The 20,561-nt window shown below is 41.7% G+C and overlaps 1 protein-coding gene across 7 annotated transcripts in view; it reads left to right on the plus strand.

The window, feature by feature from the left end:
- PDGFA (platelet derived growth factor subunit A) overlaps positions 1-20,561 on the plus strand; it is a 35,352-nt gene that overhangs the window by 6,204 nt on the left and 8,587 nt on the right. For 3 of the 7 annotated variants that reach the window (XM_036392135.2, XM_036392133.2, XM_036392134.2), the window contains exons 3-6: positions 3,238-3,342; positions 5,403-5,590; positions 12,443-12,569; positions 20,371-20,544. In XM_036392135.2, the coding sequence (XP_036248028.1) occupies positions 3,238-3,342; positions 5,403-5,590; positions 12,443-12,569; positions 20,371-20,504 (554 nt within the window). In that variant the 3' untranslated portion in view covers positions 20,505-20,544. Of the gene's footprint in view, positions 1-3,237; positions 3,343-5,402; positions 5,591-12,442; positions 12,570-15,283; positions 15,398-15,505; positions 18,723-20,370; positions 20,545-20,561 lie in introns of those variants that run through there. The other 4 variants (XR_004981145.2, XR_004981144.2, XR_004981142.2 and 1 more) reach the window with 3 other exon arrangements.

Below are 20,561 nucleotides of genomic sequence, written 5' to 3' on the forward strand. Positions count from 1 at the left end.
TACACTAATGGATTGACCAAGGCTAATTGCAAGAGTTTTTATGCCCATCATTGATATGTTGTCAGTACATAAAAGATTACAGAGAAATTTCTTGATCGGCTGCCATGAAAACATTTTTTTATTATTAAAACGTTAAAAGAAAGCTGCACTAATCTGGTTCTCTGCAGCATCCTCCATCTTCACTTGGTGATGAGCAGTGTTTGAGTTCTAAACTAAGAACCACCCATTTCTAGGCTTTCTGCTCGAAGCCTCATTTTGTGAGGTGCTAAGCACCCGAAACCTCACATTTCCTTTGCTAGAGCTTATCCTCACCCTGCAACTAATTCAGTACATTGGGGGAAAAACTGATACAAATTAAGCATCACCCTTCCTGAAAGTCAAACTAGAGAGTATTCTTTGTAGCATTATGGTTTTAATGAAATAAAAGGAAGTGTTCTGGCCACACATTCAGAATCAAGTGTGAGTTTCAAAGCTGACTTGGCGATTTTTCAGTCCTGCTTGGGCACAACTCCTGTTGACTTAAACATTGCTTGAAGTGCATTGATTTTCCCATTGACTTCACTGGGGAATGGAATTCCTTCCAAATGACTGTGGGAATCAGGGGGGGCACTTAAGTGTCTTTAGCATTGCAGTGTCTTCTGGCTCCAGCCATGCCCCATGGTTCTGTTTATTAAACCAAACTTGGATGATGTGTCGGTAGAAATAATACAATTTGTGTTAGATAACACATTGAGGTTTGACTGGAGCTTGTTCTGCTGAGCTAGCTGTGTAGATCTCTTTTTGCAACCCTCACAGAGAGATGTGAATTTAGGAACTGCTGTACATGCTTAAGATATGTAGTGAGACAGTGAGGTACAGCATAAGCCAGAGGCCGTCTTCACCTTAGAAATCATCTTATAAGCAACACATCTCCTTGAGGTGTCATTTTCCTTTATAAACATGGTGATGGAAAAGTGCTGATTGCAGCTGATTCCAGCAGGTATTTGTAAGCACATGACTTAACACACTGGTTAGCTGATCATACCAGTCCTTTGGTTCTTACCAGCTTCTTTCAAGGAGGCAGCGAGGGATCCTTCATGCTAGGAGGAAGCTGTGCCAGCATTGCTGAGTGTGGGATTAGGAGCCATGGCCCAGCCCTGCTGTAGTGCTGGCAGCCCTGCCAGCTTCCCTTTCCAGCCTGATGCCTGTGCCCACCAAGCAGTTGAGATTAGAGGCATTACTTTTGTGTTTAATCTCCTTTTAAACACTGTTTGCTTGTGCACGGACATGCTTCTTGCTCCCAGTCTAGCTTGGATCTCAGGCTGAGCAGAATTCATGCTGCTTTCAAGTATCACTTCATTGCCTCAAATTGAGGGAGAGGTTGTGACAACTCGAAGCTGCCAAAAAGGAGGTCAGTATTAAGGTGTTGGGTGGCTGAGTGCTAGGAAACAGAAGAGGGCTGGAGGCACATCAGAACTGATCCTCATTTTGCATAACACCATTTGGGATCAGGTGGATGGCCTGGTGCCATTGGAATGGGATGTGGGAGACCTGGCTCCACTCCCCAGCTCAGTTGCAAACTTCCTGTGGGATCTCTGGCAAGCCATTTTATTTATACCACTGATGAGTTTTCTGGAGTATGGGGTGCAATAAAAGCAGAAATAATACCCTTTAGTCATTGCCGTGTTACATTACTGGACTGGGACTGCAAATAAGGCCCAATACCAGCTAATTAGTCAGGTTCCAAAATTTCCCATCCAAATCTAGGGGAAACAAGTACCATAGATAGGAACTAGGAGCCAATTTCTTTGGATAAATTGAGACTAATAACTAATTTCATACAAGGATCTGTTCAGCTGTTAAGGAGAATAGGAAGAACCAGTGGGTGATCCTGGCACTACCTCTTGGACCTCCAATTTTATTTTCTTTTAGCTACTTACAGTAGTATTTTCCAAGAAGTAATGATAAACCCTGGGATGCAGAACTCTTTCTAAGGTGCTGAAGATCCTGCTGTCTGCCTGCCTCACCTGGCTGTGCAGGTGATTTCACAAGCTGCATGTTCCTTAGGGCACAATTTCTTGGAGGGAGGAGAAAAGGAGTTGGTTGTTTTGTGGAGCAGAGCCTTATGATGTGTGTTACTAATAAAGCTGAGATTAAAACACATTCCAGAGACAGACAGCTGTGTGTACAGAACAAACTGGAAGCAGGGAGTGTGACAGTGCAGAAGATGGGAGTGTAGGGTGTTGGTAGCTTGCAGAGACGGTAATTGAGTACTGTGTAATACCCTTTCGCATTTTTTTAGAGCATGTCAGTTTTCTTAGGAGCCAGCAGTGAAACCTTGAAACTCTGCAGTGATGTTCCAGAGGACACTCCAAGCAGCAGAGTGCTAAACCCCTTAGTTTGGGTGTCCTGGGGTCTGTGTGCAGTTCTCTCTTTGGTTCCTTCTTCCTCATCCCCTGTTTGCAGACTGTGCTTGTGGTTTTCAGACCCCACGGCATGGGACACGACCTGAACTGCTTCACTTAACAAACCCAAATAGCTGGAGCAGTTATTTTGTTGTTTTTTATGATAAATGAAATGCCAAGTTTTCCATCTTTGCTTTTTCTCATGGCCCTTTAACCCATGTGGTAGGCTTATTTAGGGAACAAGACAAGCCTGGATGCAGTCCCAGAGTTTGCAGTAGCTTCAGATGCCCCTCCAAAGGTTAGGATACTTCACAGGGGATTTGTTCTGCAACAGAGAGGCTAAAAGGAAACCCATGCTAGTTACTTTTTGCTTTTGATTCTGCCCTAGTACTGCCCTGAAAACCAAGCAACAGAAAATTTACAGAGGCAGCATTGTTGCTGTTGGGTCTAATACCATATTTTCTACTGTTGCCTCATACCAGAACTTCAAAATATTTGTAAGAAACATGCAGGATTATTGTTCCTATTTCTACACCATTCCAGTAAGGTGTATTACCATATTATGCCTTTCACATAAAAATGCAACTGTTTTACTTTAGATATGGTTCTGTGCCACAGTGTGTGCACTGTTTCTGGGGGCTTTCAATAAAATGGATATTGGAATTGAATTGTGCATGCTTATACATGACATTCAATGTCTGTGTCTTCCCTGCCTTATGCCCTTGCAATTGCATTAACAGGGGTTACATTAGACTGATTGTAGCAGGATTTGGTCTAGTGCCTATGAACAGCACTGTAGTGACACTGGTGCACATAACATACCTGAAGTTTAACATTTTGTTTCCTGTTCTAGGATATGATGATGTTTCAGAAACAAACTTGAGATCTTACAGTGTTCATTCTGCTAAACATGTGCAAGAGAACCGTCCTGTGCCCATTCGCAGAAAAAGAAGCATTGGTAAGAAACAAGCTATTTGTACTTGGGGAGTGAAAGCAGACAGGGTGCCTTTGGTCAGCCAAGCAGGACATTTCACTGGAAAAATGTGACATGCACAAAGGAAAAAAAAGGGCCATTTCTATCTTCTGCCCTTCTTTTTGCACAAAACAAGCCATTGCCTGAGAAGCTGTCTTCTGGAGGATGTCCATAGGAGACAGACATGCACAAATTCTTTACATTCACTTTCTTGTTGCAGCATGTTGGAAAGCTAGACCTTGGTTAGAAAATGCTGTGATATTCAATGTATAATTCATAGTGTGGGGAACAACTACAGCAGTGTGCTTTAAAAAACATCAACAGTTGGTAGAGTTTTCAGTACAGAAGCTCCACAAAAGGAAACAGCTTGACTTTTTATTCACAAGAAAAATACAGTTTATCCCAAAAATTAAAAGCCATTGATGGAAACACTGGGGCATTGATTTCCATCACTGTGTAGGGCACCAGGCATGTTTACAGGGGATTTTTTCCTTATTAATGATGATGAGTATGCAAAAAATCCCAAATATAAATTAAAAAAGAAGCGTGCAAATAGGATTTATGTGCAGTGCTTGTTCATCTGATTAGCTGTGAGTGTTCCACCATTCCACTGGCCTGTGGAAAACATCCCTGGTGCTATCCCTGGTGGGTAATTCAGTGTGTTTGTCCTTGGAGCTGTGGTGGCAGGCAGAGCTAGCCCAGCTTGCAGTCAGCAGGGATTTGCAGTGTGAGTTGGCAGCACTTTGGCTGCCTGGGGAGAGCAGCGGTGCTGAAGCAGCCGGCGACGTTGGCACCTCAGCCTGCAAGGTGCTGGGTGCCTCCCCACCACACTGGGAGGCACTGGGAACTGGGTGTGCTCAATAACTTGTGGGAGTTGCCAGCTATCTTGCAGGGTTGCATCTGTTAATTTTCTGGAGTTCGTGGCACTGGGGGCTGAGTGTAAGGATTTTCACACTGTTTAGTCTATTGAGATGCATCTTTCAAAACTAAGCCTAGATTTCCATGTTGCAGGCACAGGCTAGGCCTGAGCTTCTTGTACTTAAGAACTAAGTGAAGAAGTGCAGGCAGTGTTCCAGTTCCCTGACACATCTAACCCAAAGCTATCACAAGCTTCCACTGTAAGGCCAAAAAAAAAAAAACAACCCAGCTGTCTTTGGAGAACTTATCAGCAAACAGCTTGTCCCTGAAATTGCTATTTTTTTCTGGACTGTTTTGAAATATCAGCTTGACTTCTTAAACAGTTCCTAGGTTGATGATGATACATGGTTTGGATCATGGCAGCATCAGACAGTAATACAGAGGTACTCTTTATAACCCTAAACAAGCTCACCCTACCTGAGACCACCAGGATATTGGTTTAACTGCAGGTTTTTCCATCATGCTGCTCTGGTGGTTTTGCATCATTCAAGAAATAACAAATTAAATAAAACCCACCATCTACAAAGCTTTGATGACTGCAGGAAAAATAGCAGTTGCCCTTTGGAATGGTGGATAAACCAGACTCCCTGATGTGGGGATGTTAAAGTTCTGGAAGTGGAAACCCAAGTCTTGAAAGTTTCAAGCTGGTGCAGGTTGTTTCCCAGCTGTGCAAATTGGGTATGATACAGATAACCCACAATTTAACTTCTGAGGCAGTGTTTACCAGGTGTTGCCTTTTTGTGTGATGGTATTTGTGTGAAGAGGAGCTGGAAAGCAACAGCTGCTGTTGCACAGTGACTCTGAGGGGTCACAGTTACTCTGTACTAGGGGGCCATTGAATGTGGAGGAACTCCTGGCTTGCTGTCACTTCCAGAGCCAGGACTGCCTTATCTCATGGCATGTGCTCCAAGCTGTGTCAGGAGCCAGGCCACTGGAAACCCTGATTTTAGGGCTGGGCTTTGGGAGCGAGTCAAGCTTGTCCCCAGGGTAACAGCACAGCTCAGCTGTGAGCACACAGCGCTCAGCACTGGCTCGCCAGTGACCAGTGGGGACTGGGAGCAGTGGCCCCACGTGTACCTCGTCCACATGGGTGCTCACCTGGGGCTGTGACTCTCCTGTGCCCGCAGAGGAGGCCATCCCGGCGGTGTGCAAGACGCGGACGGTGATCTACGAGATACCTCGGAGCCAGATCGACCCCACCTCGGCCAACTTCCTGATATGGCCGCCCTGCGTGGAGGTGAAGCGCTGCACCGGCTGCTGCAACACCAGCAGCGTCAAGTGCCAGCCCTCCCGGATACACCACAGGAGTGTCAAGGTGAGCAGGGGCTGCAGGGCCCTGCCTGGCTCCTCTGCAGCCTGGAAACTCCCCTTACCCCTCTGCCTGTGTGACCCAAATCTCTGCTGTCCATCCTCGCATAGAATGCCCCTCTCCGTTTCAAGTTACGCGGTCATTGGAGAATCTTGGGTTTGGATTTGGTTTTCACAGGATTCCCTTTAGGTTTTCTCTTTTTTCCTTTTTTTTTTTTTTTTGGCAATGAAAATAAAGCTGATCGTGCCTTTCCCATGATCTCGCGCATTACAGATCTTAAAGTTAAGAAGATAAAATGACTCAAGGGGCATTTGACTTAAAAAAATAAATAAATCACAGTATGGAATGCTGTTTTCTTAATTAAATATTATGCAGCCTAAATTGGGCTTTTATATTTGACAACATAACACTTTTGATCTGAAAAAATGTGTTTCAAATTATCTTACCCCTGGGATAGAAGACTCAACAGCTTCATGCTGTATTTACTCATTAGACAAAATCCCTATTGCAACTTTCCAGTAAATATTACGTGAAATATTTATGTTCATTTGGCTTCACTGTGTTCTAATTTTTATCAGTATTTAAACAAGTACTGTTGATCTACATCTGTGTGTAGGAGATTAGGCTTACACTTAGTATTCATATTGTGAAGACTCTGAGTTCTCGTTGCCCTGAATTTCTTAAGAGCAGAATTAAAATAAACCCCACCACATTCTTGAATGTAAAATTGCTCAGCACAACACACTGATTGCTGCACTTGCAATGGATTTCTTGAGAAAAGTGCTGTTCACTTAGTGCTGTACATCCTAAAACAAAAATAAGGCACCTAAGCCATTTCATTGTATTCCATACGCTGTTTTTCATACATGCAGACGTGTCTGGGCAGAATTTCTTTTTCTTTTCTGTTTCTGAACATCTGAGAACAATGTTTTTGTATCCAAATAAGCTGGAGAAACATCTGAGATTCCTTCAGTGTTCCCAAAAATAATCATACTTTACACTTGCTTGCTGCCTTGCTTTTGTGGGATACGCTTTGCAGAAACAATTAAAAATTATGTAAAAATTTGGATCAATAATTACTTGAGGGCTGAGAACAAAGTGGGGAGATTGAAGGACTAGAATTGTAAACCTTTCTGAATAGGAGCTAAACAGCAAAGTGCCTCAGGGCTGTGATATTTAGTGCTGTTGCCTTTGGGTTTGATGCAGCTTCCCCTTGATTTTGTGTAACAGCAAACATGTACAGAGCAGCTGGATGTGCTCAGCAAAGAGCTGAGACGTGTGTGATGAACTTGCTGTTGGTACCTGTGTGTGATACTGAACAATACTGTGAGATTGTGCTTCTCTCCTGCCCCTGAGGGATGGGGGAGATGACAGATGAGACACAGACTGTCCCCCTGCTGCTGGGACAGACAGTGTTCCCTAAGAGCTGCAAACTCCTGGCAGCAGCTTTGCAGGATGGCACTGCTGGGGCTGCTTCCCCTGCACACCACCACGGTGAAGGAATTTTAGTCTCTCAGCCCCTTGTAGTGCTTTTAGATTTGCATTCATTTTAGTAGGGCACAAGCTAAAAGTAGGCTCAGCTGAGCAGCTGCTTTTCATGGCTGTGTAAATATATTGCCACCAGCAATATCAATATACGTCAGCCAGCTTTGGAGGACTTTTTTTTTTTTTCAAGCTCCAAGACTGCTCCAAACAGTCATTAAGTAGCAGGGGAAAAAAAGGACAAGAGGTCAAGCAGGAACAGGATGTTCATTGTAAAGGTTGTAGGCTGACCCCACTGTAACACCAGAACTCTTAGAACAGAATCCATATTTATGCCCTCCAGAGTCAGATCCCCTTGTAGCTTTGATGTAATTGATGGTTTTCTGAGCCTTTTGCCAATCCTAAGTTTAGAGCTGAATGTCTGCTCATGCCATTAAGTAGCTGGCTCAGAGCGAGGGTCCCTGGAAAGGTGGGAGCGGTTTTGGAGAGCCTTCTCAGCTGCTCTGCAGTGCATTGGAAAGCCAGCTTGTGTTTTCCCCTGATGTCAGACTGCATAAAAGCTCTCTTTTGATGGAACACTGAAAAGGCTTTCCCCACTTCCTCCTCATTGACAAGGTAGTGAGATCATAGCTGGCCCATTCACACTAGAAAAATGTTCATCCAGAAAGGTCAGCAAGTGGGTTTGCATCATCCAACAGGCCAAAGCAAAGGGTGTTTTCTTTGTCTCACTGAGGGCCACTGTAGTCAAGGTTAAGAGACGGCTGGGGCAGTGTGGGAGGAGCAGTGGAGGTGCTTGTGTTGGGGCATTTCATTCCTGGGACATGATTCAAAGGCTGGAGGGTTCAGGGATGTCCTTTCTTCATCTTCACTGAGCTCTCATCAGTGAAATACCATTAATGTGGAATTGAAGCTGTAGAGACACTGAGCCAGGGGGGTTGGTAGAGCAGCTTCCCTGAAATGGGTCTTGTAAGGTTTCCCTTTCACAGGGTGGGTTTCATTAATGCAAGGTGGGTTTGCCCTGCATGGTGACAGTGAGCCCATGAGAGCACTGGCCCTAAAGACATCTCTGTTCAGCAAACTGCACCTGCACAGCCCTGCAGAACTCAGACTGAGATGGAGAGGCTGGCTGGGAGCTGCTATTTGATGGGAAGGAAAGGATTCTATTTTTCTCTCCTCATAGAGCAATGGTGACAAGGATGGGGGAGTTAGGGGTGTTGGTGTCTGTTACAGAGAGATTTTCTCCTCTGTGTGCAAAAGCATTTCAGTAACATCTGCAGATCCTGTTGCTTCTGTACTGTGAGTTCAAGTACTTACCAAGTGCCAGACCATAATTTATTTGGGAGGTTCTGAACAAGAGTCTTCCCAAGAGGCATTTTGTGCATGGTGTTGTTCTTGGTGAGTTTGGTCACAGAAGCAGAAAATCATTAATATTATGGAGCAAATCCTGCCTATACTACTAATTTTGAATAGCCAGGCTGAACAATATGATTTTTTGCAGCAAGGCTCATATGCAAATTAAAAAATAAGAGCTAAATTACTCCATCTCCCTCAGCTTTGCCTCAGGTTGGCCTTGAGCAGAAGCCCTCCCAGTTTCGGCCATTTCTGCGTATTTGATGTTGATCTGATCAGGGGAATCTTAACCTGGTATATTCTTAGAGTACATTAATGTGAGGGTGAGGTGCAGAGAAAAGGAGCTGGACAGGAGGGAATGCAGGAGCAGCTCCTCAGCTGTCCCTGGGGAATTGTTCAGAGGTTAGAAAAAAATGCTGGAGTTCAGGATGAGCTGTTCAGCAGAGCTACCCAGCCTCAGAGAGGGCTGAAAAGGCCTTGCAGAACACATGGGGTGTGTAGGTGAAATGGCTGTATGTCACATTTGCAGGTTCAATAACCTTTTTCTTCTGCCATTGGGATAAGCAGCACTTGGATTGAGCTGTGGCTTAACTGCAATTGCAGGCAGGACCAGGTATCAAAGGTCAGTTTAGGAATGGGAGAAACAAAGGGAACCCTGACAGAGGTGAAGGCGGAAAAGCAGCAAGGTGCCCTTGGGGCATGGGAAGCCCTGTCAGCCTGGCAGGGTCTGGCTGCTCTGCTCAGGGACACAGAGACCCCACAGAGCCATTCCTGCCCTCCTGTCCCTGCAGCAGTGACTTGCCAGGTCCTGAAGGCTCCCGATGCCTCCCCAGTCCTTTAGTCCCACTTGACTCATCTCTTCCTCACAGACAGGTTTTCCCTCCATTGTATTAAGACACAGTTATTTTAGTATGGAAGCAGTAGATGATTCCAAGAAGTATCCTCATTCAGTTGCTTTTTAGGCTTGTTTCCATCCAGTATTTAGGTATCAGCACATGAGTTCTGCTGTTATGAGGAATTTTCTGTGCTGACACTTCTCTTGTGAGCTCCTGCCCATGACAAATTTTAGCTTCATGCTGGAGGTATTCTGGACATTTCTGCTTACAGTCTTGGATTTTTCCCCTGCTATTAATCCCTGATTTCATCTCCCCTGGAGAAGCTCTAAAAAAGTATTCCCAAGATGTTTCCATTAGGCCGCATATTTTTATCAGATTGTATTTTCATTTTCTAGCCACACACTGTATTGCAGGATGTAGACCTAGAATCTACACTGATGCAAGTGTAGATTATATAGCATTTGAGAAGCTAATCAGTTATTTCACAGTCTTGCTCTCAAAGAGTTTTTATGTAGTGATATTTTCTGGATCTGGAGGGCTTGAGGATTTTTATTTTTGTTACATTAGAGACGAGTAAAAGCAGCTTGTTGATTTGTTGAAGACTGACCACCTCAAAGTTCTGTGTAATACACCTGAGAAACTGTACAATGTGAATGCCAGGGAGAAAAACACAAGAAAAAATCATTTGTGCACAAGGCCAAATCCCATGCTGTTGGCACAGCTAGCCCTGTTTATACCCACTGAAAATGTGACCTGCAGCCTTCATCGTTGTAGATCAGCACTGTGTGTGGCAGCAGGTGTTAACAGGTGACACAGACACAGCAGCCTATCTGGTTTGTGCTGCTTCACTTCCAGTATTTGCAACACATACAAAATGAAATTCCTTTAACTTGTGTAGCGTGAAGTAGGGCAGTGGAACGTGTGCTGGATTGTATTTTAACTACAACACTAAAAGCCAGCTTTAAATTGCTGCATAAATTCATTATGATCCTCCACAAAGTATTACTGTTTCTGGTTTTTTAACTGTTGTTTAATACCAAATAGCCACAGGAACTGCATATATCTTTCAGTTTGTAAAACCAAGCGAAACAAGGACAGGCTTTTAAAAGCTTGATTACAGTTTATTTTTGTTGCGTGTAATTTTCAATGAGACTGGTTTATTCTAACAGCTGTAATAAGTATGGCAGATCTGAGAGCTGTTTTGTGATAACTGGGTCCCTTTGTCTCTGATGATGGAGGTGTCTTAATTACTGTTTGTTTTCATAAATTTTAAGGATTAGTCATCCTTTGACGCCAGATGATTCAGTTGTACCATACATTTTTCAATCATTGTGTTCAAAGGCTTGATGGAGTTGGGTTCTGATAGGAAATTTTGAAACTGTTTCAACCCATAGTCAGTCTTTCAGATAAAGTATTCTGGTATGTCATGGCCAGCTCTTAATCTGTTTACATGGAGAGCTGACTGTTTCAGAATATACCTTTTAATGTGGGCACTTTAGTTATTGCATCTGTCCCTGTAACTTTGGTTTGCTGGATGAAATGAAAATCATCTCCAGATCCTGTTGACACAAGGGGTGGTGACTAAAATGTGGATCTGAACTCCTTGCTCTGTGAAAGCTCAGATCCCCCATTGGCTTTAGAAAGGCCAGGATTTTGCTCTAGCTTCTCTCACTGGCATTCAGAGGCCCTTGATAGTTGTGACCCCAAAGCCAGAAGAGTTTTTCTGGGAACCACCACTCTCATTTTGTGACACTGTTGTTCCAGTTTTGAAAGGGCAGGGGAATGATTTTCTCAGTGTGCAAATTGATTTGGGGCATTGAATCCCCACCAAACACACAAGGAAATCATGGCTGGGAGTGTCACTGTGGATGCTTTATTTGGTAGTGACTGGAGCTTTTGGATGGACCAGCCTTTATGGCTTTGTCATGTAACTTCTGTAAAGACAACCAGCCTCCCCTGTCCTTCAGCTCCCTCACCTCATTTGTACAGCATCCCTGTGATTTGTAGTCTTGTTGTTTGCAGGGACAGCCACACTGCTGTGCCCCATTGTCAGATGAGTAGGTCTGAGAAGCCATTATTTAATTGCAGTGGTTTCCATTGCAAGCAAATGCTCCCCACCTATTCTGCAGTGTTCAACACAGTTGAGAGCTAAACACTGGACCTCTTACAAACTCTCTAGCATCTCCCTGCCCACATTAGGCCATATTCCCTTGCATGGCCCTGACCATCATGCCCACTGCACTTAGCACAAGGCAGTGCCCAGCATCCCACGAGCCATTTCAGCACCCCAGGACATCAGTGCCCTCTCTGCCATTCCTCCTCTCCTGGCTGCCAGCCTGTGGGTCAGGGTGTCCTTGTATTCAGAATCCCCCCACCCCATCATCCTTCTGTTCTGCCTTGGTTTCCTTCAGATGAGAGGTCTGTTTGTAGCCAGAGCTGCTCCAGCATGATCCTTCCTCCAACCTCAACTTGCCCTCCAGACATTTTTATTTTAAGGATGCCATAAGTGGAACAGTGCAGTTGTGAACGGTTGGAAGGAGTGGGGAGAAATATTCTGTCTGCCCGCTTTCCACAATAAAGCCAAAGGCTGGACCCAATTCAGGAGTGGTAGTTCCCTTGGACTTAAAAACTGTGCTTGAGAGCTCTTGTGAACAAGCCCCAGGTGATTGCAGGGGGTGAGTAGGAATGAAACAGCTTTCTGAGGTGACATTCAGATCCTGGTCATGTAGGGTTGAGCACTTCACATTCAGAGGGCTCTGGAGACACCAATTTGTAAATGATAAAATGTATTACAAACCAATCTAATGCCTTCACTGTCAGCCTTTAAGAACACCTACAGAAGATTGTGCTAAAAGTGGCAGTTTACAAGAAAAACCACTGATTTGAATCTGTGTAGAAGTTTATTGTGATACATGTGGAAACTGAGTTGCTTAAAACATCAAACCAAAATGAATGGGAAATTGTTTTATCTCTTGGGGGAAAATTGTTTCGAACTACTGAACTTGAATAAACAAATAGTCTGTGCAATAAATAGTTACACGATGCACAATTAAGATAAAAGATGATTAGTATGCTAACATTTTATATGGGTTTGGCTACATTAAAAATAGAGGTATATAGTTATCTGTCTTCAGTTCTGAACTGTAACCATGTTGATGTGTCTCAGTACATACCTCATCGTATTTTATAGGTGGCAAAAGTGGAGTATGTTAGAAAAAAGCCAAAATTAAAAGAAGTTCTGGTGAGATTAGAAGAGCATATGGAATGCACCTGTACATCATCAAATACTAATTCAGATTATAGAGAAGAAGAAACTGGTATGTTTTCCTTTTATTTTTGCATTAATGCTGATTTCATATGGACCTCATTTTTATATTAGTAAAGAACGTAAAACAAACGTTGCTTACAGTGAACTGAGTAGAGAAGCTCCCAGCTACTTCTCTGTGTTGAAGATGCCAAATGAGGGCCAGTTTGTGCTGTATGAGGAGCTTGGATTTCAAATTTAATGTGTATCACTTCTCATTAGGTTGGCCTTTAAATAAATACAAATGCCCAGTAGTGTTCAGGTCTTGCTTCACTAAGTTAAAGGTTGTCATGTTGCAGCTCGTGGATGAACTCTGTTGCCTAATTTCTTTAGACTTTGTGGAGAGCACTGAGATTAACTTGACCTTGGGGAAAATATGAATGAAATTAATGTAAAGCACTTGGGAATAAATTCAGGATTCAGGGCTAAGGAGTTAGTTTGGAAACAACATTGCTCATTCCTGTTGTTTCCTTATGTATGTATACTCAAGAATTTGTCAGTTGTGGCATAAAACCTAAATTTGCCTTGTCAAGACAACCTTTGAGTTACAACAGGAAAAGATTTGTGGGGAAAAATTACTTTCAATCTGGCTTTCATAAAATCATTCTGATTTAATCTAAAATCATTGGCTCTGATCTACTTACTACAGTGCACTCAATGCAGAGCTCAGCACACTTATTCAGGAAACCCACTATGGTAAAAAGGACATTTCCCTTTCTCCTGATACTGGTTGAAGGCTGCTATAAAAGTTTGTTTTGCACCTCTGCAGGGAATTTAAGGGTGCAGTAGAACCAGCCCAAAATTAAAGAGTCAGTGAAGAGCAGCTAAACATAGGAGGAAGGCTGCCCAAAGGTGATAGATTTTGTAGGTGGCTGGGTGAGGAAGGGTTTTCTGAACTGGCTCCATCCAGCAGGGAGACATAAACCTGGTCCAAGCAAATGTAAACTTCAGTTGCTATGTACAGAGCAGAGGAGTTAGAATTTCTATAAAAGCAAAGTTAGACCTCTGCTGCAATTTTACTGGACATCAATTTATCATCAGAGCTGAGTGTTTAGCTGAAACTAGGTGGAGTTATTAGACAAAACCATATATAAAGTGGCTATTTTTAAATGTGGGTATGGTTTGATACATTTTCTTTGTCTCCCGTTTGGAAAAAAAGTTTCATTAGATCAATTTCAGTTTTTTACATTGTCTTTAATTGCCATAGACTAAGCAGCTATGATTTTAAGATCAACATTTTTGATTTTGATATGTGTAAAAACTGGGGCAGAATTATCATGGAAAAATGGATATTTCTAGGATTTAATTACTGATAGGAGCAAAACTTGCACCCAGCAAGTGGATGGTGAGCTGAAAATAGCTCAACTCCAGAGCTGAAGGCAAATGTTGAGTACTGCATGGTAACAGCAATTATAGATGGATCCTGGGAATGACGTGGGCAATGCCAACTTCGTTTATTATTTCTTTACTTTTGTGTAATTACTTTGTAAACTCAGTGTCAAATCAGACGTTATAAAGTTATTACTTTAATGCAAAGGATAATGAGATTTCTTGGAAATGTAAACGGTTTGAGTATTTATGACTTCAGTGTTACACGAAATGCATTACCTTAGGGCTTTTCACCAGCCCTGCCCTTATGTTAACAGGAAGGCCTAGGGAATCAGGTAAAAAACGGAAACGAAAAAAGTTAAAACCAACATAAAAGCTACTGGAACTATTTGATATTCAGGTAGGACCTATATGCTGAACACCCTAATAGCACAAGTACTGGAAAACTTAATCAAATATCATCACTTCAACTTAATCACTGTTCAAAATCTTGACACTTGCTACCTCAAGGCTGCAAAGAGATTAGATTTGATTGGCTTTGATAATTCTACCTGCTGGTATTTTCCCTTTAAGCTCCACATCACCATCAGCATCTTGCATTCTTGAGCTACTTCCTTTTCTTGCCTTTTTTATTTCTTTTTTATTGGAGGGTGCTAATACTTCAGCTTCTGAAATCTCAAGTTCCATTGCCTCTGCTTGTGTTTCATTATTATTGATTTCTGAGGTCAAAGCATCACATGATAATGCATGAATGAATTGCCAGGTTACAAATCATTGTGTTCCCAGTCCTTGGCTGTGAAACATTCAGTGTACATAGAGCAAATATTATTATTTGTGTGACCATCAAACCCATGTTCTGACATGAACTGGGGTTGATTGCACATGCACCTGACACAGTCTGATGATCTGCTTACTTGACCTGAAAGATGCTAAGAAGTGCCTTTTTTTTGTGTGTGTTGCAGAGTCCTGTGTTATTTACACCAGAAAATTAAGATCTTTATTTTTGGTCTGTTCAGTCTCAGTAGGATGATGATAGTCAGTCATCAAAATTCATGAGGTTTTCAGTGTAGTGAAAAACTAACACCCTCTCAGTGCAAAAATGACTGAAATCCTTTGGCCAACATATTAGCAATGTATGATGATGGCGACACACATTCCAAATTAAATATGGAATTTCCATTTCTTAATGACTTGAAAGTATGTAAACTGCAGCACTTGCAATTGATTCTGGTATTTGGAGTGGGAATGATTTGGATTTTGCAGTGTCTGTGCCTAACGCCTGGATGATGGTGAATTTAATTTCAAGCCCCTGTTTTTGCACATGAACTCCCAGTGGCACTTTTCATTTATACCAATGTATCATTTCTGAAGAATGCTAAACTTGATATCCTGTTTCAGATTAACAGGTATTTATTGGGAGTAGTATGATAGAAGCAAAGATTTTCTAAAATTCAACTTTAAAAGTGAGCATGTAAACTCAATCAAAACAGCATTTAGAACTTCTTGTCCCAGGTTAGTGACTCTTCATGCAGAACAGTTTTCTTTTTTAAGTCATCTACTTCAAGGACAGGACCTTTGATTCTAATCATAGAGTTATTGTATCTTTTTTCTCTCCTGCAGATGTAAGGTGAAAATAAGCTAGAAAAAAAACTTCTCTCTGGGACATGGATGTACATGGTTTGTTACATTCCTGAACCTACTATGTATGGTGCTTATTGACTGTATACTTTATTTGTTCTCCTGTGTGAAAAAACTGGCTCAAAAGAACACTTAATGAGAACAAAGAGACAATGTACATTTGTTTAATGTGACATCAAAGCAAGTATTGTAGCACTCTGTGAAACAATAGGAAGCTTCCCTGTCCAAAAAAGAAAAAAAAAAAACGAAAGAAAGAAAAACAGAAAAGAAAAAAAGACAGTTGAATGAATGGAGGATACCAAAAGAACTAAAAAACATGACAAAAATCTAAGTGAATAGTGGATTTCTGTCAGAGCAGTCAACGGTGCTTTACGTCAAGAAATGTGCCTGCGTTCTTGATGAAGATGGATGGACACTGGTGGACTTCAGGCACAAAAAAAGCAGGAATGTATGAAATGATCAAATGCCACGCAAATACTATAGAACAATACATCCTTGCTTGGTGGTGTTTTAAAAGTCTATACAAAAAAACCTTCTGGGGAGCCTTAAGTGGATTTTTTTTTTTACACCATAAAGTGATTATTAAGTTTTCTTTTTACTCTTTGCCTAGCTTTTTATTATCTCTTGGACTACATTTGCCAATAACACATATAAAAGACTGGTATAACAATAAGCAGAACACAAAACATTATGGTATTTCTCCTAGTGGGATGCAGACTAATGAGATGTATTAAAATAAAAATGGTATACCTATGCATAATTTTCTAGACGTTTCTTGGTTTATGTTCCCCAACCTCCCCCGTAATTTAAAGCATTACATAAAAGAAAAAAAATAAAAAGAGAAAAAAAAAGAGAGATATGCGTAAACAAATCATAGGATATCCATGCAAAAATCCTTTTTTTTTCTTTATGACTTATGCCAGTTGCCTACTAGTGATATTGTGTTAGCAATTGTCATTCTTATCAGTATACAGATACTTTTATTTCACATGTTGGAGCTGTGTGAAATGTACAAATTCTTGTATCTGCATTGTATAATGTCATGGTGGCATGGGAACTACCTTGCTGCAAATATTTGAACAAAACCTAAAATTCTTTATTTTTGGTAAAATGTTATGCTTTATGTGTATTCAACAGAAATATGTGTTTTTGTAAAGGTGAAGTTTGTATTTTTATCTAAAAATTAACAGTTTTATATACCTGAGAAAGCCTGCTATGTTTTCTTGAACCAAAAAAAAAAAAAAAAAAGAAGAAAAAAAGAAAAAAAAAGCATTTTGTGGTCATATTTTTGTAGTAGAATAGCCCAAATAACATCAAAATCTATTTTAACTATAGCAGGGCAGATAAAATACTCTGGCACCATCTCCTTTATTTTCAAAGTGCCAAAGGATTAAATGTTCAGTTCCCCACAGATTGCAGTGGGAGCCACATGGATAAATCCTTCTGTACTGCTTTGGAAATTTAGGGCTGTGCCAGATATGACATGGCTACTCACTTGGCCAAATTCACTGCCCCACCCCAGTAGTTTGGATTATGTACCCTTTGTTTTATTTGGATTGTTACATTGGATATGTAAAATGAACTACTGGATTCTTTTATTTGTGAAACATCTACAAAGAGATGAAAGAGTTTTCTTAGTTTGGAACAACAAAAAAGTTTGTCTTGAAGACAGTGTTTCCACTCAAATAAAAATATCTTCAAATATGAATGAACTGCAGAACCTTCAAACCACAAAAGAGAGAGAGATTTTTAACCTTTCCATTTCTCTAAATATAGTTCAAACATTCCCCTCCTGTTCCTGTAGCTATGTCCAAATTCAACCAAACAAAGCAATGTTAGCTAACAGGCATTATTGGCTTCAGATGCTAATGCAGAGATAGAGTTAGTCACCGTTCTATTTTGTGATCATTTTCCCAGTGTATTTGTTGAGCACCAAAACTGGAAATACATTTAACTAAGATTGTCTGTGCTTGTTTTCCACTAAGTGTACTGTTCACGATGTTATGCACATGAATGTATGTGTCTGCGTTTAAAAAAGTGTATAAAATGTAATTTATATATTTATGTTTCAGTGGGATGCCAATAATGTTGCTTCGTTCCTTTTTTTTTTTTTTTGTCTAAAAGATATCTAATGAAAGAAAAAAACCAAACATATATCCATTAAAATCATGTAGATGAAAAGCATTATGTGACCCACTCAGACACTGTGCAGGTATGAAAGGATGTCAAAGTCACTTAAGTGGAATAGTTTGCAAAACAACTCTTGGAAAGAGTCCTATGGTTGGACTTGCATGAGAAGGTTGTGTTTGGGTTTGTGGGCCAGCTCTTTGGGAGTGACTCCCCTGGGTATCCTGGAGCTCTGATTTACATCACGAGGGAGTCTGGCCTTGTAGCAAAGCCTTGAAGACAAAGCAAACCGAGAGGTTTTCTTGGTGCCAGCAAATAAAAGTGTTATGCCAAATTCAGCACACCAGGAGAGAGTGAAGACTGAATGGGGACTTTTCCAATAGCCGTTTGTTTGAGACTTGTAGTCTTGAGTTAATTTTGTTACGAGGAATGAGTCTTTGTTGTCAAGCACAGTGTTCATACAGCATGCGGCAGAAAACACAAAAATCTCAGGGCTATGTTCTCAGCTACTATAAATTGGCAAATGTTTCTGACTTCAGATGGCCCCAAGCTAATTTACATCAGATGAGGATGCAGGCCATGGCTGTTGAATTGTGAGGAGTAGTGTCACGACACGAGCATCACTTCCTGTAGTCCAGCTGAGCTCTCACCCGCCAGCCTGGGGACCGTGGCGGGTTGTGGGATTAGTCCTCCTTCAAAGTGGCAGATACAACCAGAAGGAACAGTGACACTAAAGGTTGTGACACGGGAGTCGTTAATTCAAAGTTAAGTTGGACATTTCAAGGGCCATATCCTCAGCTGGTGTAAATCACCATGGCTCCCTTGCCTGCAATGGAGCTGTACCAGCTTACACCACTTGAGGGGCTGGTCCCTCATTCTTGCTCATCCCTTCCATTCCTCGGTCCCACAGGGATCTCAGATTGTTGTGTATGGTTAATGTAATCCTGTGTTCTCTAATACTTAAGCACAATAAGTGAATATAAGAATGAGTGTCAGACTTAACTTTGAATGTCCAAGCTCTGAAATGGTTTGTTTCACCATTGTGGCTGTAAATTAAACAGTTCTCTGTGCATTCGTGAATGCCGTGTCATATCTTCTTCTGCTGTCTGCTGGAGGTGGACTCCCTCTGGACTTCTAATGTGCTGCATTTGGAGTGTTGCAGGGAAAGGTGTGAGCAATTGGAGCCACAAGATATGTGATGGACAGCTCTGTGATTTGTGGGGTGGGGGGTGAGTAGGGGGCTTAATGGAGCCAAGGGTGGTGGTTGTCAAAAGTTGCACTACTGTGCAATGCTTTAACACCTTGTTGGTTTTGTCCTTCCACATTGTAGGCAGCAGTTTGGGGATAAAATGTTTTTCTGTTTTACATTCTGCACTCATTTTCTCTGTCCAGAGATCCAGAACTTCTTGGTCTGATTATGTCTTTTTCTGAGGTCTTGTCTGATCAGAAAGGACATACAGAGAGGACTGCCCATGTCAGTGCATGGTCACTGATTCTTTAGTCAATTCATTACATTTAATTCAGTGTTTCATCTTTCCAGACCTGTCCTTCAGTTGATTTTGTTGAGTGAAACCAGGGATTGTGTGCCAGTTGGCTTTCCTTTTCTCCTGTTCTCTGTCCTGCCTGGCCTCTGCTTTGTTAAGCAGACTGCAGCGAGTTGCTGCTCTCCCAGGTTCCCAGGTAGCTCCAGCATTTTGGGTTTAGGCTTTTTACTCCTCTTGAAAGAGCATCCTCCTTCCAATGGGCTTCAACATTCCACTTGCCTGTCTTCCTTAGGTCCATATTGCCTTTCTGTGGGCTGTTTTCCAGCCATTCTCTGCCTGACTTTTCCATCCCTCTTGTTTCTGTCTCTCAGAAATAATTTTCCCTTCCTAAGCTGTGTCTCATATCTGTTTTCTCTCCTCCTGCCTGACCGAACATCCTTTGATCTGGTGGTCTCCAAATCAGTTGGTTTATCTAGGCATGTGCCCTGAGATCCTCTCTCCCAGACCCACAGGCCCATAACTGACCCCTGACATGAAAGGCAAATGCTTTAGAGAAAAAGATTCATCTTTGCATTTGGAAAAATACTACTGAAGACTCTTTGCTAAAGCGCTGTCCAATTCCAGCAGCAGTGTGGTGCTGGAATAGTGGCATTGAAGCTGTTCCAGACATCTGACACTTTAATTAGGATCAGTGGCCCGGTTTATGTTTTAATTTGAATGTTTCAGATTTTATTTTGAAGTTTCAAAACTACCTCAGATTTGCATGCTCATATTTTACTGTAAATTGAAGGAAATCATGTTTGTAGGCCCCTCTCATGGCTTTGAAAATGTTCTGGGTAGTTATCTGACCCTCTCTTGGGCTGGAAATCATGGTTGCTCTGAAACAGACATCATGTAGAGGTTTTGAATGAAGTAATTTCCTTGGTGTTTCTAATACAGAGTTTGTACTGCTAGCAAATCTCAGAGTCAGGTCAACTCATATGAATCCTGTTTAAATTTCCTTTAATTCCAGGTACAAAGCCTATCAGTGTTGCATTCCTCAAAAATCAGCCTATGTTTTGTGTTTATTACTCAATTTAATTACTGTCTGTGTTCCCACATTTTATTAGTAAAGCATTATTCCATGTCTGAGCTTTTCTGTGCTGCTCTTTGCTGTAGAATCTCTGTGGCACAGCCTTGAGCTGGTTTGTATCCCTATGTCCTCTGAAATAAAGAACTATTGTTATCCCATTTTAGGCGAGACCGAGGCATGGAGAAAAGCCTGTGCAAGGTCATACAGCAAGGCTGTGGCAGAACCAGGGAGAGGACTCAGATCTGAGTGCTCATCCAGTGCCCTAAATCACACGACCATCTTCCCTTTCCAAGAATGAATCCTTGCACCCTTAGAGCTAAATACTGAAAAGATTGAGGGTAAGTCATTTTGCCTA

This window comes from Molothrus ater, chromosome 16, assembly GCF_012460135.2.
Source record: "Molothrus ater isolate BHLD 08-10-18 breed brown headed cowbird chromosome 16, BPBGC_Mater_1.1, whole genome shotgun sequence".
NCBI lineage: Eukaryota > Metazoa > Chordata > Aves > Passeriformes > Icteridae > Molothrus > Molothrus ater.